Source organism: Neomonachus schauinslandi, chromosome 2, assembly GCF_002201575.2.
Source record: "Neomonachus schauinslandi chromosome 2, ASM220157v2, whole genome shotgun sequence".
Classification (NCBI taxonomy): Eukaryota; Metazoa; Chordata; class Mammalia; order Carnivora; family Phocidae; genus Neomonachus; species Neomonachus schauinslandi.
In genome coordinates this window covers 95,081,208-95,102,895 of record NC_058404.1, presented here as the reverse complement: position 1 = coordinate 95,102,895, position 21,688 = coordinate 95,081,208, and the positions used below count along the sequence as shown (strand labels likewise).

Here is a 21,688-nt window from a genome sequence, read left to right as displayed (position 1 = left end):
GTTATCAGAAGATCAACAGAACAGCTTTCCCAAATGCCAGCAGTAATTTGAAAATGTAAAAGGCAATAATACCCTATTCACTACTGTAACAAAAGGTAGTACTTGAGAATAAAAAACAAAAACAAAACAAAAAAAAGTTGCAATAACTACTGAAAAATCAACTTTACTGAAGGACATAAAAACAGATATAAATAAATGGTACTATACCATTCATGGATATGTGAACGGTCAATACTGTAAATATATTAATTCTTTAAAATTCACTGTAACTGCAGTGCAATTCCAAAAAAAATTCCAATAGAATAATTTATGAAATTTTATCTTAAACAGATTTTACAGTTCCTATGAATGAGTAAATGTGCAAGAATAGCCAAGATAACCTGGCCAAAAAAAAAAAAAAAAAGGTAAATGGGAAAAGAAAAAGGAGGAAAGAACTTGCCCTACTACATATCAAAACATTGTTAATACTAGAGTAATTAAAACACTATGGTACAGACACAGTAACAAACAGAAGAGTATAGGAAATTCAGAAATAGATTTAAAAATTTATAGAAACATGATGTATAAAAGAAGTGGAATTATAACTGAATAGACAAAATTCTGCTTTTAAGTAACAGTGTTAGGTAACAAAATAAAATTAGATTCCAGCATGTACTAAATGGAAAAATAAATTACAGATAAAGATCCAAATGTTTTAAAAAATATTTAATAATTATTGAAAGAAAATGCATTTTTGACCATGGTATAGAGAAAGCTTTCTTAAGTTCCAAAAAATGTAGAGACTTTTGTTTTGTTCACCAATATACCAAGCAGTGCCTAATACTTCCATTCAAAATACATTTTCTAGCTGGAAGACACCAGGAGTAAAATCTATGAACAGAAAGACTGAGATATCTTACAACATCCAAATTTAAAGTTTCTATGCAGCTGAAGTACCATAAGCAAAGTTAAAAGGCCAGCAACATTCGTAACATGACCAAAAACCTACTATCTGGTATAAAGTATGAATAAATACTCAAACACAAGGAGATGTACAGGATGTTCAGTGCAGCTTTTACTGTAATAACAGATAAAATGTCCATCGATAGGCTAAAGGAAAGTAATACAACAGGATCCCATAAGTAGTTCAAGGAATTAACAAGATTTATATGTATCACTACGGACATACCACAAAAGCAAATATGTTACTTCAAGAAGTTATTCATATAGAGAAAAACCAGACATCCTTCCTACATAATACACAATAAGAAATTCCAGATTGATTAAAGACTTAAATATGAAAAGCACATTTATGCAAGTGAAGGACTTAAGACACAACAGTAAAGCACTGACACATGTGAAAAGTTTTCAATTTGTGGGTTTTTATTTATCTTGTTTATATGCTTTATAGTGGAAAAGTTTTAACTTTTAATATAGTCAAATGTGTCAGTGAACAAAGAGTATTTACCAGCAAAATAAAGAGGAAATCTGAGATCAGACAAAAGCAAGCACACCTCATTAATAATTAGGGAAATACAAATAAAACAACAGTGAGATATCATTTTACACCAATCACACTGACCAAAACAAAATGTCTGATAATGCCACCGATGGCTCAGAAGGATGTTTTACAAGGATTTTAAACTTGCCAAACGATACAATAAAATGATTTCAAATATGAACATATATACTAAAAGTATTGGAGCATGTATCCTATTGAAAAAACACTAAATTTAGGATGGTGATTACCACTGGGAAAGGACAGAAGGAAATGGACAAGAGGTACAGAGACTAAATTTTTTCTGCGATGTTTTATTTCTTTTAAAAAAAAAAGACTGTAAATAAACATGGTAAAAAGTTAAGAACGGACACAACTGGGTGGCAGCTACACAGATATTAGTTTTAATATTTTCTGCACTTTGATGTATGTCTGAAATAAATTTAAATAAAGGAACAATACGTGCAAAGTGTTGAGCATAATTCCTGACATATAAAAAGCTCTTAATAAATCTTTGCTCTTTATTTTTTTAAATTACTTTTTTTTTTAATATGGAGGAAAATCTATTGGCTAACCAAGGTATATGTTATGAGCATTCAACCAATACAGAAAGCATTAGTTCCCAAAATATACAGCCTCACAGACATGTTGACATGGATCCAGGACTATAAGATGAATCAGACAAAAAAAGGTAACCTTCCAGAGAGAACCCTGATAGATTAAAGAATAAATGCATTCAGTAGTCTATGTAATTTCAGGGAAGGATTTACTTAATTCTAGACTATTAAAAATAGTTATTGTATTATTTAAATAATTAATGGACAAGTGGTATTTTAACTTTCAAATGTTCAAAAGTTAGTTAAAAATCTGGGGATAACTAAGTAGCTCAAACTTTAAAAATATTATTTCTCAAATTTCTTAGGAATTTTTATAAAAATCAAATCAACTACCAGTGTTATGACAATAGTTGGGAGATGGATAGCAGTCTACAAAATAGTAATTCAAGCCCTCATTTACCTCCCACCCATCAATTATAAGTTTCCTAATTGTTATTCTTATTATGTTTCACTCTATCATTCTTCTAAACAATATTTAGGAATCACCCAGTGTTTACTAAATTAAATCCAAACTCCTCAACTTAACCATTTAAGGCACTCTACAATGTACATACAAACAACCTACCCTCCCTAATGTTATTTTCCGTTACTTCTTTCATATATGTCAAACACAGTATAAAAAATGAAGTATGTTTTACTCCCTAAATACAACCCCCACTTTCTCACCTCCTTTTGCTTATCATGCCAGTGGGTCCATCTGCAATGTTCTCCACTACCCCTTCTTTTAGCTCCCACTGAAGTTCTTTAGAAATCTTCCTACTTTTCAGTACCCATCAGACATGCTACATCCTTCAGGAAACTTTCCCTGATCTCTCCAACTATGTATGATCTCCTTTTTCCCTGATACTTGCATTTGGCTTAAGGTTAAGACATGAATAATATGCTTTATACCTAGTTATTTAATATTTGTCTCAGCCCATATTTTTATTAGTCTTTAGGTTCCTGTGAAATGGTAATTTTATTATATACATTTTCATATCACTAAAGCTCTTGGTATAGTGCTTTACATAAAGGAGGTACTCAAGATACATTAGTTAAAGTGAATTCTGTAAAGACATTGTTCTGAAACTATTTTCTAATGATAGTTGCTAAGGAAATACTGATGTAAGATTCCAAATTATAAAAATTACATGATTATAAAGATAAACATAATAAATCAAAATATAAGAAAAATATTCAAAAGAATAAAAATTTAGATTCAGCAATCCTTTCCCACTTGCTAGCAAACTTTTAGAATAAAAGATCATATAACTTAATAATTCAAGACCCAGTGGAAAAAATCAAGTTGGGAGAATAAGATTGAAATCGACTAAAAAGGCATTTATATAGGGGTACCTTGCTGGCTCACTCAGTAGTGTGACTCTTGATCTCGGGGTTGTAGGTTCGAGCCCTATGTTGGGTGTAGAGATACTTAAAAAAAATAAAATCTTTTTAAAAAAGCATTTATATATATGTATTTATACATTTACATCTATTTATGTTTATATATTTTTAATTGAAATATAATTGACATATAATGTCATATTAGCTTCAGGTGTACAAGACTAACAATCCTATCCATTAAGCTATGCTCACCAAAAAGAAAAAAGCATTTATAAATATCCTTTTTATATTCTCTAAATCAAAATTTATTTTTTTTATTTTTTTTTTTTTTAAAGATTTTATTTATTTATTCATGAGAGATAGAGAGAGAGAGGCAGAGGCAGAGGGAGAAGCAGGCTCCCCGTGGAGCAGGGAGCCCGATGCGGGACTCGATCCCAGGACCCTGGGATCATGACCTGAGCCGAAGGCAGACGCTTAACCGACTGAGCCACCCAGGCGTCCCTCTAAATCAAAATTTAAACAAACTATACTAAATAAAAGAAACATACAGAGCATTTTATATATCTTGAATAACAGATACTCTACAATTAATTTCTATTTATTTTGATCCGAAAATGACTTCCTGAGATGATGGTGAGAGTGTATCACAGAAAGAATGTCAATAATATTGGATTTTAGTTGGGTAGACAAATTTTCCTCTAAGGAAAATACACACTCTCTAAGTATTCTAATCACAGTTCTGAATGTTTAATTTTGTGCCCCTTACTTTATATCACTGGCTATGAAATATGTTAATGGCATCCTATCTACCATCCTTTGGAAGAAAATATAGGCTGACTAGCATTTTGTGAAAGTGTTGTTGCATATTTTCGAGTGTTGCAGCAAATCATATCATGAGGAGATGGATTTTCATCATTTATCAATGAAGGTTGATGTACAGTGTAAGAAATTGCTAAACTCTTACAATTAGACTCTCTTTAAAGTGTTAAATAGTTTGTTTTTGTTTTTTTTTGAGAGAGAGAGAACGCGCTTGTGCATACATGTGACAGGGGAGGGGCAAAAGGAGAGGGAGAGAGAATCTAGGCTCCATGCCTAGCACAGAGCCTGACATGGGGCTGGATCTCATGACCCTGAGATCATGACGTGAGCTGACATCAAGAGTCAGATGCTTAACCGAATGAGCCACCCAGGCACCCCTAAATCACTAATTTTCTAATATCATCATGGGAATGTAAAATCAACCCTTCAAGGTTTTAAACCTGAGTAATTCATCAGATGGACAGTCTAGAACTGCACTGCCCACTTCAATAGCCACAAGCCACATGCATCTATTTAAATTTAAATTTCATGTATTTAAAATGAAAATTAAATAAAACATCTATCAATTATACTAGCTTAATTTCAAGTCCCATGTGATTAATGGCTACCATATTGGATAGCACAAAATTATACAACATTTCCATCACCATAGTAAGTTCTATTGGACAGTGCTGGCCTAGAAAGCCAGTAATTTGACTCAATTCAAATACTACAGGTAGTTTGCTATATTTTATCTATTGAGTCTTATATTTTTTAACTCATGATCAACAGGAGTGGCCCTCCTGTTCCTGTCAATGTATTTTCAAATAACTATTATTTGATTATAGTTGGGACCAGCTCCTATATATTATACAAGAAGTCAAATTCTTTCCTGCCTCAGGGCCTCTTTTTGGTCCACTTGTCTAGATCATTCTTCCAACTTTCAATGCCAACCTGAATACTACTGTGGTAGAGAGGCCTACTCTGACCTTTCTACCAAAAATATGTCTCAGCCTCAACCACCACTACTACACTACATACACGTTAATCTCTATTTCAGGACACTGTTTTCTTCATATGATATAGCAATTTTATTTTATTTTTTAATTTTTTAATTTTTTTAAAGATTTTATTTATTTATTTATTATTGAGAGAGAGAGAGAATGATAGAGAGAGAGCATGAGAGGGAGGAAGGTCAGAGGGAGAAGCAGGCTCCCCGCCGAGCAGGGAGCCCGATGCGGGACTCGATCCCCGGGACTCCAGGATCATGACCTGAGCCGAAGGCAGTCGCTTAACCAACTGAACCACCCAGGTGCCCCTGATATAGCAATTTTAATTACTTAATTATTCACTCATATCTCTTCCACTGAAGTAGGATCCTTTGTCTTTTTTTTTTTAAGATTTTATTTATTTGTCAGAGAGAGAGACACAGAGAGAGCACAAGCAGGGGGGAGTGGCAGAGGGAGAAACAGGCTCCCCGCCGAGCAAGGAGCCCGATGCAGGACTTGATCCCAGGACCCTGGGATCATGACCTGAGCTGAAGGCAGATACTTAACTGACTGAGCCATGCAGGCGCCCCTCCTTTGTCTATCTTAATCATAGCTCTGTCCCCAAAGCTTACCCAGCACAGGCATGCACTCAAGATTTGCTGAATTAATAATGTTTGTTGAATCAATCAATACATTTGCACTATGACTGTCTTTCCCTTCCAGAACCAGCTCATACCTTCTTGGCACTATGCTTTTATGTTTATTCCTTCCCTCTTTCCAGTTTATGTGTTCCATTTCTTTCCCAGCAGACTAGATCTCAATTTAACTTTAAATTTGGGTTCAAGTAGAATGAGTAGAAACAGTCCCAAGCTAGAAGAGGAAGATATTTTTAGGAGAGTTTTCAGAGAAAATAAACTTATTTTTAATATTCCATCCTGTCCCTCCAGCAAGTTTGAAGAGAATCAAAACACTAACCAGTATACAAATGTACTGGTATGGCATAGATTTTAAAGAGGAATTAACCAGCCTACAAGTGAGAAAAGACAGGTATTTAAGGGGAAAATTAAAAAAAAAAGGTAGGAACAAAGAATTCGGAAAAGAGGGAAATTTTCCACAGTCCTGACTAAAATCTTTCAATATTTGTCATGCAGTGCCCGCTACTACACTCTCAGAGAACAATGCCACTTGAGATACTTTTTATTTATATAGAAAACACAAAATAATCAAAGAAAGACAACTAAATTTTATAACAACCCTGAAGGGATCATTCAAGAAACTAGTTGTTATTTACATATCTTTAGAAGGTTACATACAATTTTAATTAGTTTTTTTTAAAAGATGAATGGGGGTGCCTGGATGGTGTAGTTGATTAAGTCGATTCCAGCTTTTGATTTTGGCTCAGGTCATGATCTCAGGTTGTGAGATCAAGCTCTGCACTGGGTTCCGTACTCAGCACAGAGTCTGCTTAAGACTCTCCTCCCTCTCCCTGTGCCCCTCACCCTGGTGTATGCGTGCACATGCTCTCTCTCTCAAATTAAATGAATAAATCTTTAAAATAAATAAATAAAAGATGAATTATTAAAGTATAATGAACCAAATATACTAAATATACAAGCTATTCTACACATTGGAAAAGTCCAACTTTCAGTTTAAATCCATACAATTTATGTATAATTAGTTATTATTAATGTATCATTTATTTCCCTAAGAAACAATACTATACCAAAAAATCTTAAGACAATTCACAAAACTTTCTTTGATGCATGGGTAGCCTAAATGATCATTATATAGTGATAGCACAAAAGAATTTTAACTATCACTTATTAACAGTTTCTACAGAAAATCAAGTTTGAAATTCCAACTTAAAATACAAGAAATAAATATCAAATTCTGGCAGCTTTATTCTTCTATAGAAAAGTTTCATAAAGTATGTTCATTTAACACAAGTCCTGGCAATTTGCCTAGTGTGAGCAAGGAGGAGGGCATTTCATTGGGATTTTATCTTGAAAAATAGAACTAAAAAGCATGAACTGTATTTCACAAAATTGTATGACTTTTTCATCTCCACTTTCACTGTACGTGGCATATAGAGCTCAAATGATGTTGGAAGATAAGTAGGTAGGAGGAAAGTAAAGGAGGGATATAATTGTTTCATTCATTCAACAAGTATTTATTGTGCTTTTACTAACAAGAATTGTTCTAGGCACCTGGGAAACATAGCTGACAAAAAGGGCAAACATAAATTTATGAAGGATTTCTGTTGCTAGTGGCAATCACTAAAGTTAGTGACAAGAGATCTCAGCCAGTGCTCCTGGGTTTCACATAACCTTTGATAATGGTTTCCTCCTACGTCTATGTCTAGAAACAAAAAAAAGTAAAAATACTATGAACTGAAAAAAGTACAAATTAAAAAATTCCTCTTGGACATTTTTTCAGAAACCGGAATAATGTTCCTGGGGTGAAGAACCGAAGAATGCACTACATATGGCCAAGGATATGGACCTTATTGCTAGAAAGCAGATTAATCTCTCTCTTTCTCTCTCATAATCTCATGTCACCTCCTTTCTCATTACTGCAAACGACGCAGTGAAAGGCGAGACCCATGGGAATTGGTATTTTGAGACAGCAACATGTTCTGAAGAGACAGTGAACTGCAGAAGACTCTTAGGCAGTAACAATACAGTACTACCAAAAATAAGAGATAGGAATCAAGATTTGACTGTATGACTATAAGAATAGTACCCGTGGGGCGCCTGGCTGGCTCAGTCGTTAAGCGTCTGCCTTCGGCTCAGGTCATGATGCCAGGGTGCTGGGATCGAGCCCCGCATCAGGCTCCCTGCTAGGCAGGAAGCCTGCTTCTCCCTCTCCCACCCCCCCTACTTGTGTTCCCTCTCTCGCTATGTCTCTATCAAATAAATAAATAAAAAATCTTAAAAAAAAAAAAAAAAAGAATAGTACCCATAAAAGAAGAGCATGTACCTTTAGAGAATTAAAGGAGCTATAATTTCACAGGAGAGTACACTATTAAATAAGAGAAGACTTGACCTTACGTAGCACGTTACCATGACGCTTTAATTAATTAATCACAATGTACAAGGCAGGTGCATCTAAAGGGTTACATACAGTCATTGTTTTATCTGGTAAAACCATCTTTCATAACCAAGTCAACCACAGTGACGGTAGATATAATACCATGCCCAGAGATCTTCTCGGGCTTTAAAATGACTCTTTTGTTTGAATCCTCCTTTTAAGCATATTCTATATGACATTAAGCAGAAGAACCTGCTTATTCTATACGACATTAAGCAGAAGAACCTAAGAACCTGAACAAAATTTAGAGGCTGCTGTATTACGAAAGATTCTCTATCACCTAAATGATAACAGTTCTTAGTTAAGTATGAGTTAACAAAATAAGGTAAGAAAAACAATATGATTAACATAGTGGATGGATAGTTTTAAGACCCTCTGGACTCAGTCTGGTCTTTGTAAATAAAAATAGAGCAGCAGGCTAAATGTTGAGACTACACTAAAGAAAGTATCTTTAATATCTTTAAGGATAAGTGTAGTCAAGTCAACAAGATAAACTATTACTTTTTAATTTCTTAAAAACAACTTCCTTTTTAATACCTTAAAAACAATTTTTTTTTTTTTTTAAGAGAGAGGGCACATGACTGGGAGGGAGGGGTGAGGGTAGAGGGAGAGGAAGAGAGAGAATCCCAAGCAGGCTCCATGTCCAGCACGGAACAATGCAGGGCTTGATCTCACAACCCTGAAATCATGACCTGAGCCAAAATCAAAAGTTGGACACTTAACCAACTGAGCCACCCGGGTGCCCCAAAACAATATGTTTTGGTTACAAGATTCATTGATGTCAAAAGCAAAACATGTCCTTATTAATTCAGTAGGGTGCTATCACTAACATAGGAGCTACTGTTTTTCTTTTAATATTGTGTAACTCAAGAGTCCACCAATAAATATACCTGATAGCTCAAAAAAAATTTTAACAGAATATTTAAATAAGAACATGCACCCAAGGAAAGAAATATTAAAACAATGCCGTATATTATTTACTGTTTTGATTTAGTTTTTGCTTGCCATAATTTATGAGAATTCCAAGTTAAAGCTTACTACGAAATGTATCTTAAGATTTTAGGAGGTTTCAAAACGTCAATGAATTCTCATTTTAGAACTCAGACATTTTAACATCATACATAATACCTAAGCTCCAAATCAGAAAAAAAAGGCAATTTCTATGGTCAAAGAACTTTTATTAAGCAAAAACAAGCATTCCCTTATAAAAATCCCCATTGTAAGCAAATTTCAAAGTGCTATAGGCAACTTCACATGAGAATAATCCTAAATAGAATTTATTTATTTAGATATATATATATATAAATTTGAACCAAGTTTGTTAGACCTTAACTAATTTACATACCTGCACTGATGAATATTTGGAAAAATTTTCCATTTGATATCGTCTAAGTACTTCATTTAGTCGATCTGAAACAAAGTAAAAAAAAAAATCTGTAGTTCACTGGCTAATGCTCAATATTTAAAAACTACAAACAAGGTAGTTATTATCTGATATATCCAATGCAAAACTGCTAGTCTTCACTGCTTCTCAAAATGAATGATCAATTTCAACACATGTTTTCAGAATTTAAGAAAAGGCCCTTCTATACACGTAAGCCAACCACCTACTGCTAGTGGGAAAAAGAAGAGCTGCAAAGAACTAATTTTCCTGATTTCTTACATTTTAATTCTCAGTTTTCCCTGGTTTACTCTTCAGGTTAGCAGAAGTAAAAAAAATACTCTCCACTTTTTTTTTTTATTCCTGCTACTAGAAGTGAACTGAAAAGATAAACTATAGCCATATTTTTTCCAATAGTGAAAATTGGCTAAAATTCTGTTCCAGGATAAACCTCCACACAGAAGAGAAATGGCAGGACAAAGATTCCACATTATACAGGAATGAGTAAGAGATACTAGAAATGAAGGACTAGAAAAAAGCCAAGTGCTCTCAGTAAGCATAAAATGATTGATATTTTTATTCACATCAAGAAAACATATAATAGAACACAGTAAATGTACAAAACTTATTATTTCAAGATCACATGGATCATTTAAAACTGATAATTTGCTAGCAATAGAATGAATCTCAACTCTCAAAAAGACTGAAAGCCAACGAGAGTATGTTACCTGACAAGAGCGCAATGAAGCTTAATCAAAAACCAAAAAGGGAAAATTTTAATACATTTTGAAGTTCAGAAATTACTTTTTAATAACCCATGGGCCACAGGAGAAATTACAAAACAAATTTGGATGTATTCTGAATTGATCGACAGTGAAAATGTAATACCTCAAACTTGCTCAAAAGAAAATCTATAGCTTTAATTGTATATACTAGGAAAAAAGGCTTATAGTCAATGAACTATAGGTCCATCCCAAAAAGTTAGAAGAAAAGCATATTAAACCCAAAGAGCATCAAGTGAAGGAAATAATAAAGATAAGCCTACCCCCCCAAAAACGGAAAATAAACATGCAAAAAGATCAACAAATACAATCATCTCAAAAGTTACAGTAAAAGCATCTGATGAAATTTAAGATATATTCATGATAAAACCTCAGGAATTTAAGAAGTTAATTTCCTTAATATAACAATAGATTCCTACATAAACGCACAGCAAACATCATACTTAAGGATGAGAATGTTGAAAACTTTCCCTTGGAAATTGGGAATGACACAAGGACAAATTTTCTTGACATTTATTCACACTCTACTGGAGGTCTAAGTTTATGCAATAAGGCAAGTAAGAAATAAAAGGTATAAAGACTGAAAAGGAAAAAAAAACCCATTATCCATTATCCATAGTTAATCATGTATAGGTATAGGTAAATCCCAGAGAACACACAGATAAAGTCTTAGAATAATGATCCTCAGCATGGTTGTCGGATACAAGGTCAATACACAAAAATTAATTATATTTCTATATACTGTCAACAAAGTTAGAATAAAAGATATCATTTACAATACCATACAAAAACCCAATGTCTAGGAATAAATCTAAAATATTTAAACAAAAGATGTGTAAGACTGTGTACAGAAAACTATGAAACATTCAGCAGAGAAATTAAAGACTAAATAAGTAGACAGAGATACTCAATGGTTTACAGGAGCCAGTATTGTGAAGATAGCAGTTCTCCTCAAGGTGATCTATAGGTAGTCAATGCAATCTCAGTTAACATTCCAAAAGATGATATTGCAGAAATTTAAAAGTTGATTCTAAAATATAGGTGAAAACATAACAAGAATAGCTAAGGCATTCTTGCAAAAGTAGAATGGGGGAGGACTTGCTTTACCAGTTATCAAGATTTATTACAAAGTTACAGTCATTTAGTGTGATAGTTGTATAAAAATAAACAAAATTGACCAATGGAAGAGAATAAAGAATACAAAGATAAATTCATGTTCATTTAGAACCTGAATTATGATTGAAGGGGCACTCCAGAGCAGTGAGGGGTAAAGAAAAACCTTTTCAAATTCCACCTATCAGTGAGATCATATAATTGTCTTTCTCTGGTTGACTGATATGTGGAATTTGAGAAGAAGGCAGAGGATCATAGGGGAAGAGAGGAAAAAATGAAACAAGATGAAACCAGAGAGGGAGACAAACCGTAAGAGACTTTTAATCTCAGGAAACAAACAGGGTTGCTGGATTGGAGGGGGTGGGAGGGATGGGGTGGCTGGGTGATGGATACTGGGGAGGGTATATGCTATGGTGAGCGCTGTGAATTGTCTAAGACTGATGAATCACAGACCTGTACCTCTGAAACAAATAATACATTACATGTTAATAAAAAAATGAAAAAAAAAAAAGAATAATCTTTTTAAAATTGGTTCTGGGTCAATTGGATATCCTCATAAAAAATAAAACATTACCCATAAAAATCAATTCTAGGTGAAATGAAGATCTAACTGTGAATGCCAAAACAATTTCTAGACAAGAATAGAATATCTTTATAAATCTTAGGTTGGGAAAGATTTTTTAATCAGAACACAAAAAAAGCACTAAACATAAGTGGAAAAAAAACCTGATAAACTGAACCACATTAAAATTAAGAACTTTTGTTCAACAAAGAGACTTTTAAAGAGAGTAAAAATACAAGACACAAACATGGAAAAGGTATTTCCAACACATAAAATAGACAAAGGGCTTGTATCTAGAATATACAAAAAACTATCAATTAAAAGGCAGACAATCCTATAGAAAAGTGTTAAGAAGACATGAATGGGCACATCACATAAAGGTTAAATGGAGAAAAGCTGCTCAACCTCATTAGGCATCAGGAAAATACAAATTAAAATTACAATAAAGAGCTAAAATTATAGAACATGTTGGTGACAATGTAAAATAATAAAAACTCTCCTACACTGCTGGTAGGAATGTAAATTAGTACAACTTTAAAATTAAACATATATATAACTCCTAAGAATGTACATAACCAAAATGTGTGCCCTTGAGCACCAAGGGCCATGACAAAAAATACTGGTAACAGCATTATTCTCAATGGCCTCCAAACTGGAAACTGCAACTATCCATCAAAAGAAGAACAGATAAACATGATAAATTTAAAACTGGAATATTTTATAGAAGCAAAAATAAACAAACTACATCTACATACAAGAATATGGATAAACTTCAAAGACATCATGTTAAGCCAAAACAGAAGAATACATGGTTTTGATTCCACTGACATAAAGCTCAAATACAGGCAAAACTATAGTGTAAAATTAAAGACTATGGTTATCTTCAATTACCTTTGAGGATAAGGGAGAGATTACGATTACAAAGGGGCTTCTGAGGTCCTGGAAATGTTCTATTTTTTTTATCTGAGTTGTGGTTATATGAGTTTTGGACCTTGTAATCATTCAGTTAGCTTTATATTTGTTTTCTTTACTTTTCTGTGTATGTTATACATAGCACACATATATATGGAATACATACTAATTATAATTATAAAAATTTTAAAAATGCATATATAATATGCACACACAGGGTATACATTCTATGTTAGTTTCTTCCTTGAAAGTACACATAATTTAGTGGTGAAATATGACAAATATATGTAATTCTGATAAATAATCATGGAGTACTGATAACATAAATGGTTTTAAACTTTTTATTGAGTTTAAAAGAAATTATCCATGTTTTTATTGCTACTCACAGGACTTTTAAGATAGTTACTTGACACAGCCCACTAAAATTTTACCATCATACAGGATCTGGTTCCTGCCTATTACTCTTATACCCTATGAGTCTCAAGAGGAGGTTGGAGTTATGGTCATGGATACAATAATTTCAATGCAAACCACCTTTTTTCCCCCCACCTGATAGGGTTTTCAAATGAGAAAAAAACACTAAATCTGAGTTCTCAGTGATTAAAATACGTTCAAAAGTCAATTGTGGGGCTGCCTGGGTGGCTCAGTCGGTTAAACATCTGCCTTCAGCTCAGGTCGTGATCCCAGGGTCCTGGGATCAAGCCCCGCATCGGGCTCCCCGCTCAGGAGGGAGCCTGCTTCTTCCTCTCCCTCTACTCCTCCCCTGCTCATGCTCTCTCTCAAATAAATTAATAAAACCTTAAAAAAAAAAGAAGTCAATTGTGGATTACTGAGGGAAACACATTCAATCCTCAGAGATTGACTTTAATCTGGAGAAAATTTTACTATAACTTAAATCTCTTATATCCTTCATTCATTCAACAAGTACTTATTATACTGTTGTTTAATTTGCATTTTCTGGGTTACTGATGAGACTGACATTTTTCATTTTTTTAGTAGTTCTTCAAATTTTATTTTTTTGTAAATGGCCTGCATATTCTTTAATCATTTTTCTATTAGTATGAATTTATTTTTGTGAACGAACTTTCTAAATTCTGGATGCTAATCAATTCTCAGTTACATTTACTGTAAATATATTCTCCCTTTCTGTAACTGGGGTAGTCTTTTATTGATGATGTCTTTTGTAATACCCAAGTTTTTATCTCTAATGTACTCTATTCATATATTTTTTCTTCTAGTCAAAATGTTTATATCTATTGAAGAAATCTTTCCCTATCCTGAGATCATAAAGACACCCTCTTAAATTTTTTTCTGAAAGTTTAAAGAGAAATTCATGTCTCCCATCAACCTGCAGATTATTTTTCTATATATGTTGGAAAGGTATCTTTATTATTTTTTCCTTCCTATTTGGATAGCCAATTATCCTAGCACCATTTGCCAAATATCCTTTTCCCACTGATTTGTATTGCTCTTCTTTCAGATAACAAGTTTCATGTATGTGTCTTTCCTGTGCTAATTTATTCCACTGATCTATGTATGTATCAATCTGACAATCTAATATTGATTTAATAATTGGATTTTTTAAGTTTTAATAACTGGCAAATAAATTTTCCCACCTTGATATTCTTTAAAACTCTCTTGGCTATTCTTAGCTCTTCCACTAGATTTTTTTTTTCGTGAGAGAGAGAGCAAGCTAGTGGGGGTAGGAGGAAGGGGCAGAGGGAGAGAGAGAATCTTAAGCAGGCTCCACACCCAGCACGGAGCCCGACGTGGGGCTCGATCTCACAACCCTGAGATCATGACCTGAGCTGAAATCAAGAGTTGGATGCCTGACCAACTGAACCACCCAGGCACCCATCTTCCACTAGATTGTAGAATCATGCTGTCAAAACTAAGTTTGAGAATGCATTGAGTCTAATCATTAATCTGTGGAAGAACTGACATATTTAATATATTGAGTGTTCTAATCCACAAATTTGATACGTTAATGGTTTCTCCATTAACCTAGGTCTTCTTTATTGTATTCAATAATTTTTTAATGCTAACTATCTTTCTATTACTGGGATGAACCCAATATGAAGACAATTGTATGGACACATATATGTACATATATATACACACATTCATTGCTGGATTTATTTATATTTTATGTAGGATTTTTTTCTTTTTTTAAGAGAGGGAGAGACAGGATGGCGGGGTTGGGGGGAAAGGAAGAATCTTAAGCAGGCTCCATACCCAGTGTGGAGACCGACCCAGCGCTCGATCTCACAAACCTGAGATCATCACTTAAGCCGAAATCAAGAGTTGGACACTTAACCCACTGAGCCACCCAGGCGCCCCTTTTATGTAGGACTTTAGTTTCTATGTGCATAGGCCTATAATTTTTTTTTCTTGCAAGTCTCTTTGTTGGGTAGAAGTTAAGAATATAGACATTGGAACTAGACAGCCTGGGTTCAAATCCCAGCTCAGTCACTTTTTAGTTATGAGTTAACCTTGAGCCTGTGGTGGTACTTATCCAGAGTGTTGAGTTTTTTATCTATGGTTATCAAACAGTTGGGTGTGAAAACTATTAAAGCAAACTAAACAACTGACCAAGGGATAAAGTATTACTGAGTATGTGCTACTCAAAAAAGCAGTATAATCATATTAAGATTACTGACAAAAGAGGGGTGCCTGGGTGGCTCAGTCAGTTAAGCGACTGCCTTCGGCTCAGGTCATGATCCCAGGGTCCTGGGGTTGAGCCCTGCATCGGGCTCTCTGCTCAATGGCGAGTCGGCTTCTACCTCTCCCTCTATGATCTCTTTCACTTTCACTCTCTCTCAAATAAATAAATAAAATCTTAAAAAAAAAAAAGATTACTGACAGATGAACTAATGGGCAATGGTTACAGGCAATGGTTACAGTAAAGAAAGTAGTAAAAACAGGGGCGCCTGGGTGGCTCAGTCGGTTTAGCTGGTTTCTGCTCAGGTCATGACCTCAGGGTTGTCAGATAGAGCCCCATGTCAGGCTCTGTGCTCAGTGGGGAATCTGCTTGAGAGTCTCTCCCTCTGCACACCCCACTTGTGCACATGCTCTTCCCCCCCCCCCAAATGAATAAACCTTTTTAAAAAGAGAAAGTAGTAAAAACAAGCTGGGAAAGAGTTAAGGAAATAGAGGAAAATGAAGAGTTCAAAGAACAGAAGTCTTGATGAAGCCAAAGAACAGTTACAGTGGGAGTAAGAAACTTGTGTTTAAGATTTCAAAAGCAGGGTAACTTGAATAGACTTCTGATTATGTCCAATATGAAGTAACAAGGACCACCTTCCCACTCAATACAACCAAAAGCAAATAAATGAATGAAATAATGGTTTGCAAGACGCTAGACAATAGACTGATGATGAGAGATGCAAAAGAAATAAGGTAAACCCTATGACTGCTCCAACTTAATGACTTGAGAGTCTTTCTAGTCCATGGCGCAAAGAGGGAAAATGCAGGCCTCAGAGATAGGCCGATTCTCTGAGTTAAGGAAGTGGAGACAAAGTGAACTAGAATTGGCAAGGTAAAGTATGAGAGAGAGCTACACAGAGAGAGAACTCTGGATATATGAAATCTGTGGAGGGTCTCTGTATACAACAGTATACAACAACAACAACAAAACCCCAAACAAAAACAAAACAACAGTACACAACAGACTACTGAGTACCTCTTCATCTATTAAAGAAATTAAATTTATAGTTTAAAATCTTTCCACAAAGAAAACTCTAGATCCAGTTGACTTTACTGGTAAGTTCTACTAAACATTTAAGGAAGAAATAATGTTAATCCTACCTAAACTTTTCCAGAAAATTGAAGAAAACAAAATATTTCCCAACAAATTCTATGAGGCAAGCATTGCCTCATACCAAAATCAGGCAAAGAAATTAGAAGGGGGGGAAAAAAGGCTTTATGAACATAGAAAATTAAAATTTAAAATAAACTTAAAAAAAAATTAAATCTATAATATATAGAAAGGATAATACATGTGTAAGAGTATTTTTTCCCCAAAAAGAGAGGTAAGGCAGGCTTAAAATATGAAAATTAATCAATGTAAGTCACCCTATTACCAAACTAAAAATGAAAACAAATCTGATCCTCTCAATAAATGCAGAAAAAGCATTTGAAAAAAAAAATTCAACATCCATTCTGATAAACTCTCAGAAAACTAGGAATAGAAAGGCATATTTTCAACCTTTTAAAAACATCTACAAAAAATCTATAGTATCATACTTAATTTTGAAAGACAGATGTTTGTACCCTAAGATCAGGAAAAGGACAAGGATGCCCACTCCAACCACTTGTGTTCAACACTGTACTGGAAGTTCTAGCCAGTACAATAAAGCAAGAAAATGAAATGAAAGGCATCCAAATTGGAAAGGAGGAAGTAAAACTGTATTAACAGATGAAAAGATTGTCTATGCAGAAAATTTGATGAACTCTAAAAAAAACCTATTAGAATAAATGAGTTTAAAAAGGTTTCAGGGTACAATATTCCAAAAAAAGGATGTATTTCTATATATTAGCAATGATAAGTTAGAAATCAAAAGTAAAAGAATAATAACATTTACAATAGTATCAAAAACAGAATACATAGGGATCAATCTGATAAAAGATGTGCAAAACCTATATATTAAAAACTACAAAATACTGCCAAGAGAAATAAAATAATAGATACATCAATGGAGAGAATATATCTTTTCATTCATAAGAGGACTCAATATCATTAGATATGAATCCTACACATATTGATCAATAGATTCAATGCAATGCCTCTCAAAATCTCAGCATCTTTTTGAGGAAATTGACAAGCTGATCCTAAAATTCATATGGAATTGCAAAGCACCTAGGATAGCCAAAATAACTGAAAAAGAACAAATCTGAAAGGCTAACATCATCTGATTCTATGACTTACGATAAAGCTGCAATAATCAAAACACTGGAATACTGGTGCTCAAAGAGATAAATCAATGGAACAGAATAGAGTCCAGAAATGGATGGACACAAATAAGAACAAATGATTTTTTTTTTGAAGATTTTATTTATTTATTTGACAGAGAGAGAGAGCAAGCGTGAAAGCACAAGAGGGGGAGTGGCAGAGGGAGAAGAATCAGGTTCCCCACTGAGCAGGGAGCCTGATGCAGGGCTTGATCCCAGGACCCTGGGATCATGACCTGAACTGAAGGCAGACGCTTAACCGACTGAGCCACCCAGGCTTCCCAAGGCCAAATGATTTTTAGCAAAGGTGCAATGGTAATCCAATGGAGAAAGGATAGTCTTTTCAATTGCATTCATATGCAAAAAAGTGAACTTTGACCCTTATCTTGTACCTTATACAAAATGGATCATAAATCTAAATGTAAAATGGATCAAATATGGATCATAATGGATCACAAATCTAATGGATCATAAATCTAAATGTAAAACCCCAAATTACAAAATTTCTAGAATAAAAAAGAAGAAAATCTTTGCAGCCTTTGATTAAGCAAAGATTTCTTAGATATGACATCCATGAAAGAACAAATGAGAACTTCATCAAAATTAAAAACTTTTGCTCTGTGAAGAGCACTTCACAGAGAATGAAAAGAAAAAATAAGTTCATCTCCACTTCCTAAATCCCTACTACAAGAATGATTTTTCATTCTTTAGCTTGATAAACAAGTATCTCTTTGAACAGGTCCCTAAGGACTATCAGATTTCCCTTCTCAGATGGAGGTGGGAAATATGCTAGGAGTTTACTAGAAGCATGGTTGGTTTGGAATTGCCTGTAGTCATTTGTAAAGCTAATGCTTTATCACAGGGGTTGCCAAGTTGAGAAACACCAAATCCAAATGGAACAAATAAAAAGAGGCAATCAAGATCAAGAAGTCAGTGTAGACAAGGTTAGAATAGGTGGGAGAAGGTCAAGCCATCTATATTTTCCTCAGCTGGTGTCTAGGCGTTTTGCCTACGCGGGTAACCCACTCAGCTGTAACTGGCACACTAGGTCCAGTTAAAAGGAAAAAATGGCTGGCTCATTCTTCTAAAACTCATAGTTTTTGAGTGACTCGGGTATCCTCCCCACCTCAACCAAACTCATCACCCAACTATTGTCTCCCACCACTCAAGATGGTGGCCAGCCAGTCTTCCTTATGGGGTGGCAGATATTCCCCACTTCAAACCTGAGAAATAATGCTAATGTTATAGTATCATTATAGTGCATCAATAATTTTAGATAATATATATATAGTGCACTTAATATGTATTAGAAACCACGCTTTATTTACATCATCTCGTTTAATCCTTACAACCCCATGAGGGTTATTGTGCTAATCTTCCCATTTTACAATTGAGAAAACTAAGGCACACAGGAGCTAAGTAACTTGCCAAAGGTCGAAGACCTGAAAAGAGATAAAGCCAGGATATGAACCTAGACAGACTGAATCGAGAAGTTTAGTTCTTAACCACTGATTTATAAAGCTTCCAAAATGGAACTTAGCACTTTTTTCCTACCTTCCCTGTTGCTTAATGCAAAAAACCTCAGTTGCCCTCTACCTCGTTCTCTCTGATTCCCTAATCTCCAATCTAACTGTACTACCTTAGTTCACCTCCTGTGTGATAGTCACCTAACTGCACTCTGCTATAATGCATATTCCTCGTAACAGCCATACCAGGCTTTCCAAATCACAATTTGATCATGCTACTCTCAAGTGAATTCCTTTCAGTGGTTCCTATAACCTGTGCAATGGTCCAAACTCAACACACAGCAGACAAGGCCCTTCACTATCCAGCCCCATTCTTCCCTTTCAGCTCCACTTGCTATTTGCCTATATAAACCACATTCCATACAAGCCAACCTTCTTGCAAATCTTTAACAAAACATATTCCTAATCCCCTCAGCGCTGCATATACTATTCTATTTGGGATACCCACACAGTTCTTTATCTAGTAAATTCATATTAGTACTTCAAATTTCAGCCCAAATGGCACCTCCTTTGACCACAGTTAATAATAATCCTGTGACAGTTAATATTTGTTTAGCACATTTGTTTAGTGTCAGATACTATTATAAATCCTTTACATATTTTAATACTCATTTAATCATTCCAACGACCCTATGAGGAAACTGAGGCAAAAGAGTTAGCACTTGCTGCCACTTCAGTGTATGGAATTTATGTATTTCCTAACTCAAATTAAATTCTTGGAAGGTAGAACTGTCCTCATCTTTGCAGCAGCTCTGCTTGTATAGAGCCTGGTACATAACTGAAACAGGAGTTCAATAAACATCTCTTTACAAATGGCCAGAACTGTGCCTCCAGGTTCTAATGGCAGACTTGGAAACTCTTCCTGGCCATTAGCCCTCTAATTTCTCCAGAGCTTGCAAGGAGCATAACAACCATGTTTAGTGTCTAGTAGAGTCCCACGTAACCTAAAGGAACCTTACAAGGATTTACCAAACAGTTCTGCTTAAGTATATACACATCCTCATACATACTACCAAGCTTTTTGCAAAGCTAACTTAAGTTTTTACAAATTTCCATGCACAAAACAGGCATTAGAAAAACATTAGTTGGTCAGCAATGACGACATTAAACCTTACATGTAAGAATTCTCAATAAAGGAATATGGAGCTTACTTTGATCTCTCAGAAAGTCGATTTCTGTGGCCATTTCGATAGAATTTTAGTTTGGAGCTTTCACCACCTTCACTTTCTTCAAAAACAACAAAAACAAAACAAAACCCCACCACCACCGAAAAAGAAAAAACCCAGAGCTCGCTGTGCGGGAAAACAAAACTAAAGCAACGCTCGGAAGGTTGTCAAGCACTCGAGCGGTATTATCAGCATCCTACTCACGCGGCGTCAACAGCCCCGCCGCGCCTTCTTCTCCCGAGTCCCAGCGTAGCCCCTCGCTCAGGCAACAGACTTCAGATTTCAGGTCTGCTGGGGACCCACCAAGTGAATTTTGTTCCACGTTCACCCGAATCCCGGCCGGGTAAAACGGGGACGCAGGTCACTCGGGGTCGTATCGGGCCACTTAGGAGACAGCCGAAGGGGCCGGCAAGAAGCCGGGTGACTGCGTCCTTGGAGGAGCGTTTGGGGTGGAGGCGTTGACTCCAGGACGGCGGGGAAACCCGGGGCCAGCAGCGGAAGTCCACTCGGCCCGCCCTGCGACTTTGAAACCGGTGCCCCGGACCGCTCCTTGGAGACGGTAACGCGGTCTGCGTCATCACGTGGCCGTCAACGCTTACGTCATCGCGCTTCCTACAGTCCTTACACGCCATTGGCTATCTATCAAGCTATGGGCGGAGCTGTGAGAACCTGGATAACAGTGGGTTGAGACACTAGCGAGGCAGTGGTCAAGCTCGCTGGCCTGAGTCTTCCTGAGGTGGAGCCTGGTGTTTGTGTATTTAAAGAAAACCCCCAAAATGTAAACGTAGGTAGGGCATCAAGTACGTATGTTAAATGCCCCCGGGATCTTTGATACTTAACACTTCTGGACTGGGAGAACCTGCTGGCCAAAAAGAGTGGGTGGAAAATAAGTGGATTTCTGTGGCTGGAGGCGGAACCCAGACTGGCGGCTTCAGAGCCCACCACCAAGGCTGACCCTCTGGGGGATTTTTGAGTATGGACTTGATCTCCAGAAGCTAAGTA

The 21,688-nt window shown here is 35.5% G+C and overlaps 1 protein-coding gene across 1 annotated transcript in view; it reads right to left on the bottom strand.

The window, feature by feature from the left end:
• SCLT1 (sodium channel and clathrin linker 1) overlaps nucleotides 1–21,318 on the bottom strand; it is a 191,619-nt gene extending 170,301 nt beyond the window's left edge. Inside the window, exons 1-4 of the mRNA XM_021681497.2 lie at nucleotides 21,015–21,318; nucleotides 20,672–20,747; nucleotides 10,404–10,423; nucleotides 9,640–9,704 (exon numbers count right to left, since the gene is read on the bottom strand). Of these exons, the coding sequence (XP_021537172.2) occupies nucleotides 9,640–9,704; nucleotides 10,404–10,423; nucleotides 20,672–20,747; nucleotides 21,015–21,318 (465 nt within the window). The remainder of the gene's footprint in view (nucleotides 1–9,639; nucleotides 9,705–10,403; nucleotides 10,424–20,671; nucleotides 20,748–21,014) is intronic.
• Nucleotides 21,319–21,688: the final 370 nt, after the last annotated feature.